The sequence below is a fragment of the Buceros rhinoceros genome, unplaced genomic scaffold (assembly GCF_000710305.1).
Source record: "Buceros rhinoceros silvestris isolate BGI_N320 unplaced genomic scaffold, ASM71030v1 scaffold35934, whole genome shotgun sequence".
NCBI lineage: Eukaryota > Metazoa > Chordata > Aves > Bucerotiformes > Bucerotidae > Buceros > Buceros rhinoceros.
The window spans coordinates 1-6238 of record NW_010408193.1 but is presented as its reverse complement, the minus strand read 5'-3'; the positions used below and the strand labels follow the sequence as shown (position 1 = coordinate 6238).

Here is a 6238-nt window from a genome sequence, read left to right as displayed (position 1 = left end):
CTATTTCTAACCACATAATTTCCCGAGCTTTAGAAGATACTTTCCATGTTTTATATGGAGCTTAGGAGACTTTATCCATCTCCTCTGCTCAACAAGGGGTTGTTGGGAAGGGGAGTAGGTGACTCCCCTTAGGGAGGTTTTCCTTCCTTAGTGCCTCCCATTGTGCAAGTTACCTTATTCTGGTTGCAGCTCAGACGGTGAACTCAGGAGTGGAAGAACCATGGAGCCTGCACTGCTTTTGGAAAATCTCACCAGAGAACCCTTGTGTTTGGCAACAAATTCACCTTATTTGCATTTTCACTGCCTTGCACTATGCAGTGTATTTTATACAAATCACCACCACCACATCACGGCTTGGCTTCGCGAAGGAAGATCTGGGAAGGGCTTTTCCCACGCTCGCTGCAAGCGATGAGTGCACCCTTCAGGTTCTTTCACGGGCACCCCCTTGCCATGGGGAAGGAGCTGGCGTGCCCTTGTGAGGTTGAGAGCTGTGCTGGTGGTGGCATACAAATACAACTGATGCAATTATATATATACACACACATAAAATTGCAAATACATATTCAAAGTGAATATGTATTCCTTTATAAAATTCCTTTGTAAAAGGAGGAAACTAGAAATTTACTTCTTTAGAAGTGATAAACTGAGCATCTTCTATATATTTCTACTTTTTATGCTTATATTTCCAGGCATTTGAGACGTTCACTGGCCCTGAGCACCAGTTCTGCTAATCACTAGTATATACACTCAAAACACTGGAAAATAGCCAACTGACGTATCCATCTGGCTGATGATTTAAGGTCTTGGCTACCACAAATCTGGGGTCAGCAAGTCACAGTTGCAGTCACCATGATTGGAAATCAGGGCTGGCTGTGATCATTTGGAACCCTGAGGTCAGCTTTCAGAAAACCAGGTTCCATAGTCCTTATTGGTCTTGGTGCCTGGGACTCCAGGAGGAGCCTTGCTTTTCCTCGTGCCCATGCTACCTCCTCTGCTGTCTCAGACTCAGCTCAGAGACAATGCGCATGGCAAGGGCTGGGTGCCCTTGCCATGGTGGGGAGATGCAGTAAGTGAAGAAAGACCAGCCGGACTGGAAGGAGGTACTCCTCTGCTGGTGTTAGCTGAGCTCTGGCAGCCCTGGGGACACATTTCCTAACCCATCTCTTTTCCTTTGCAGATGGTGCTGCTGGCTCGCTGTGAAGGGCGCTGCAGTCAGACATCACGCTCGGAGCCGATGGTTTCTTTCAGCACTGTCCTGAAGCAGCCTTTCCGCTCCACCTGCCACTGCTGCCGGCCCCAGACTTCCAAGCTGAAGGCCATGCGGTTGCGATGTTCAGGGGGCATGAGGCTCACTGCCACCTATCGCTACATCCTCTCCTGCCACTGTGAGGAGTGCAACTCCTAGGGATGTAGGTGCCACAGCAGAGAGGGGACTGGGATGCTGCTGTTGGGGAAGGTTCCCAAGAAGTAATCCAAGGTGGGGCCGACACTCCCAGTGTACAACTGCAGCGAGGACAGGACTAACCAGGCTGAATTGGATCTGAGAGCTGAAGTGTAAAATATCCTGGGGCCCTGGATGGTGCTGGTAGCAAATTGTGGGCTGTGACAAAGGTGAAAGCATGAAGACTTGTTTTTAAGAAGCCTTTCTTTTTTTCTGAAAGGATATTTTTGTGAGTTTCTTCTTTTTCAGGCTTAGCTCTGACTACAGAGAAGTGCTTTTACTTTAGGTCAAGGGCAGCAGGGGAAAAGTGAGGTAGGTCAGCCGGATGACAGCACTGTGCTCTGGAAGTTGGCATTCAGACACAGGATGGGCTTCAGGTTCCACATACAACCTCTTAACCTATCAATTTATTCCCAATCTCCTAGATATACTGGCCTTCAAAACAAACTGTGTTGTTGGCAAGGGTTATCTGTTACTGATCTAGCAGCCAAGTGCTGCTGTAACTGTGGTTTAGCAAAAATTACAAATAAATCATTAAAAATTGAATGGCATATGAAATGTTGCTCTGGGGTTACCCTGCCCTAGCCAGATGAAATTATTATTTGCAGCGTGCGGCATCAGAGTTCAGTATCTGAATGACTCTTGAGAAGTGAAACGTCATGAGATTCATTACTGCCCTCTAAAAGCCTGGAAATGTGACACATCACACCTGTTGATGTACAGATCCAGAGCCACTATAACAATGGCCAAACCTAGGACTTACTTTCGTCTGTAGCTCTTAGGCCATTGAGTAAATTTCATTTTGCCTTTTAAAGTCGGGCAATCCCAAGCACTGATGTGCCCGTAGGAATTTTAAAGCAGAGTCTGAGGCCCAGCATTATGCACTTGACCACAAAGGTTGTGTTTTGGTTTACCTAATGACCTGCTATGTGGAGTCGTGGTTGACTCACCATCCAGCTTGGCAGCTGCTTTGGGATATGACACAGCTTTTTGCTGATCCATGAGCCCACATGTCCTTTCTGCACACACAAGGATGTAGGAGGTTGTGGTGGGGGTAGTGCAAGCCAAGACCTCACCTGTAGGTGAAGCCGTCCCACAGTCAGAGCATCAGAGCTGTGGGGTCCTGCAAAGCAGGAGTAGCCAGTGCCTCTCTGTAAGAAGCAAGTGAGGCCATGAGGTGCTTTCCCCGTAGGACCATCACAGAAAGAAATGCCTGGAGGAACTGAATGAATTGCAGTGATTGATAGGTGAAAAGATCTCAAAATAACAAAGGATCCGAAGTTTCAGAATGGTATTTAGTATTTGCAGAGACATTCCATCTCTCCCCCATTAACATGAGGTTTTAGAAAGGATCGGTCACAGTGTCTTATGACCGCAAGGAAACAACATAAAACATTTCTTATATTACGGTTCTTATCTCCTTAAATGGCAGCAATATTCTATGATGTTCACATAAACCCAGCTAAGTCAATTTTCTCATAGAAATCGTGAGGATGTTGAGAACGTCTTTGCTGTGTAAGTATTCAGAGTCAGTGGACTTTCTACCCTTCAGAAGCACCCACATGTGTAGTCCCACACGTATTCTCAGGGACAGGCTGGAGTGGCTCCCCTGCACAGCAACATCCACCAGGCCCCATGGTAAGGAGGGGGATTCCTAGCCAAGCCCAGCGTTTCACCCATCTGTTCAGCACCGTTCAGTTTGTCTGCAGCAAATGCCATGTGCCACAGCCCGAGGATGCACATTGATATTGCGGCGGATCCTCAAGGTCTGCCAGAGAGGGAAGTCATCCTGTGGTCTGCACAGCAGTTACTGTGGCTGCTTAGGCAAAGCCAAATTCCTTTGCCATTGCCTCCTCAGGGAGAATATGTATGGTATATGAAGGCAGGCAGGTGACAGACACTACCCTTGCAAGACAAACCCTGGAGTGGGATGGCAGTCAGTAGTGGGAAGTGTTGGGGGACAGGTACACCCACAGACACCAGTTAGAGAGGTTTGTGATACACGGGAAGGACTCTGCATTGTGGAGATGACTTGGGGATGGTCAGTTTTCAACAACACAGAACTGTGGGCAAACAAAAGGGTGAATCAAACCCTTAGAAGCTGAGGGGCTCAGCTTAAAATGTCAAAACTGGAAGTGATGAGCCCCAGTGAGTTCATTAGACACCATGCATTGTTTTGGCACTGTCAGTCATTTTTTTCACATCTAATGTATGGCCTGAACATCAAAGGGCGATCAAAGGGAAAGTCAGCTGGCCATTATCACCAGACTACTTTATAGGAAAGGTCACATGTGCATCCCTTTTCCACTCTCTTTCAACCTCCAGCATCTAAAATTCCCATTATCCAAAAAAGCACCACCCCTACTGTTGATTATATATAGAATATTCCAGCCCTTATCTGAAACATCAGCGATACTTTTGACGACCAAATAACTATGCCACAAAATATGCGTGACCTCTAAGCGTGGGTATAGAAACTGCTGCCCACAAGCAACACTATGCTGTTACCTAAGGAATGTGGAATGTTCGAAGGGTAACTGCCAAATCCGGCATCACCTCCCCCCAGGTTGTGCTGCCGCTGGCCTCCTTTGCCAGTGAAAAACGGGATGCCAGGAGCTGTCATACCAAATTTGGGTGACAACTTGTGTTGCTCCTGCCTGGCTCTAAGCAGCTTTGCTGGCTGGATAGGACGTGGTCAAGTAGCATGGCCTTGACTGCAGTCCTCTGGTAAGGAGAGAGGAGGGGGTTACGCAGAGAGCGTGCCTGAGCTGATTTAGAAGAAAACAGAATATTTACAGTGAGAGAAGAGCTTGGCTGGTATTTATTCCCACATCCCCTCGCTATCACAGTGCCAGAGCTATTACTGCTCAAATCGGTCTCACAGAAAACACTCATATTTCAACAAAAGCTTTTTTTCCCCTCTCACACCCCACATTCCTCTCACTTTTGCTCGGTTCCTTTGATGAAATAATCTCCTTGCGATCACACAGGCTGTTGCCAGGCATAAATGTTGAGGTGAATTTGACATTACCTAATTTCACTGTTGAGTCAAATAAATGCATGGAAGGAATATAACAGAAATTATGAATGACAAGACAAAACATACTTGTAAATAGCTAAAATGGGATATGAAACAATGAATCAAACTTTCAAATTCTCCTTTTGGCTTAGTCAGGCAATCTTGCTATGTACAGTTAAGAAAAGGAGGATCTATTCTTCAAAACCAAATGCCCTGAAGTTGGCTATAAACACATATTTTGATACTTTTTAGTGAGTATTTTGGGCAACTAAGTACTGAATGAAGTACACAAGTGCAACTCATATTAAAATTCAGAAGGTGTATTGAAGCAAAAGAAATCGAGGCTTCAGGTAAAAACTACAGGATATGGCTCATGGTGAGAAAAAGTCTAATGATGCTGCCATAGGGCAAAAGGACAGACAGGACAACCTCCTGAGACCCCTTGCAGCAGTTTTCCTTTATTGGAAAGCCTGGCATGGAGCTCCTGCTCATTTAATTGTACAGTATTGTAAAAGCACTGATGTGCTTTCACAATTTCTGCACTGATTTTTTTTTTTTGTTTTATAAAAATTTGAAATAATGTAAACTATATGTCTTAAAATGTGTTTAAACTTGCCTGTCTTTTGCAACATCAGCATTCAGCAGACAAGATATTAACTGGAAGACCAGGTTGCTCCAAGCTCCATCCAACTCGGCCTTCAACACCGCCAGGGACGGGGCATCCACAACCTCCCCAGGCAACCTGCTCCAGCGCCTCACCGCGCTCACAGTGAAGAACTTCCTCCTTACATCTAATGTAAATCTATCCTCTTTAAGTCTGTATCGCTACACGCCCTTGTAAAAAAGCCCCTCTCTAGCTTTCTTTCAAGGCCCCCTTTAAGCACTGAAAGGCCAGAATGCTATCTAACCGTGAGCACACCTCCTGGCACCCTTGGGCCCACGCTAACTAGCACAGTGCCACACAATGCCTGGGCAGGACACAGGGAACAGCCTGGAGCAGGAACTATTCCCAGCAGTGAAAGAGAGGACACGTCCATGAATGATTTGCAGACAGTTATCTAGAACTATTTTTATTCTGCTTCCCAACCCCTACACTTTCTTCCCTGCCATTCTCCCTAAAACGGCAGGAAAGCACCTGCTGTAGTCAGTATTTGTGACTCCTATCATGGGTGCTACTGTCTCTGTACACCGTAAACTATCACGTGAAATATTATGAAAGACCAGCAGGGAATCCTGTCCAGACTCCCATGGCCTGTTTATTCTCCTGTAAGGCTCCAGGAAGCAGAGGATGACACAGAGTGAACAAGTGCCTTTGGTGCAGGGGAGTCTTGGAGCTGGGTACCTTCTGCCTTGCGCCCGCTGAGGCATGGCTGACAGGACTGCTGGGTGGGATCTGGACACACACGCCAGACAAAACACATCTGCATGCTTCAACCACCCCCAAAGCCAGCTCTCCTTGAGCTGTGTGGTCATGTAGAAACCTGAGTGATAGAAAACTCTGCCGGGTGTTAAGGGGACCATCCTAAAGGCTCCAGGTGACTTTGATGACACTGTTGCTTCCGGATGAGCCAGTGGCTTTCCCTGCAGGTGAGTCTCTCAGGGTTCTCGGCAGATAACTCTCAATGTGGAAGGTCATCTGGAAGAGCATGGACGGAAGCCACTGTCACACAGCACAAACTGCAGCTGGCGCAAGGCGCTGCTGGTTTTGAGGTGCTCTCGCGGAAAGCCCTGACTGGTCCTCCAGAGCCCATTCTGCCAGCGCCGGCAGCCACCGGTGC

The 6238-nt window shown here is 47.0% G+C and overlaps 1 protein-coding gene across 1 annotated transcript; it reads left to right on the top strand.

Moving 5' to 3' along the window:
- Positions 1 to 1177: 1177 nt before the first annotated feature.
- LOC104488036 (norrin) lies at positions 1178 to 1405 on the top strand (the record flags this gene model as incomplete). The annotated part of the gene is made up of 1 exon (XM_010134793.1): positions 1178 to 1405. A coding segment is annotated over one exon (228 nt), but the record flags the coding sequence as incomplete, so codon positions are not given.
- Between the last annotated feature and the right edge of the window lie 4833 nt (positions 1406 to 6238).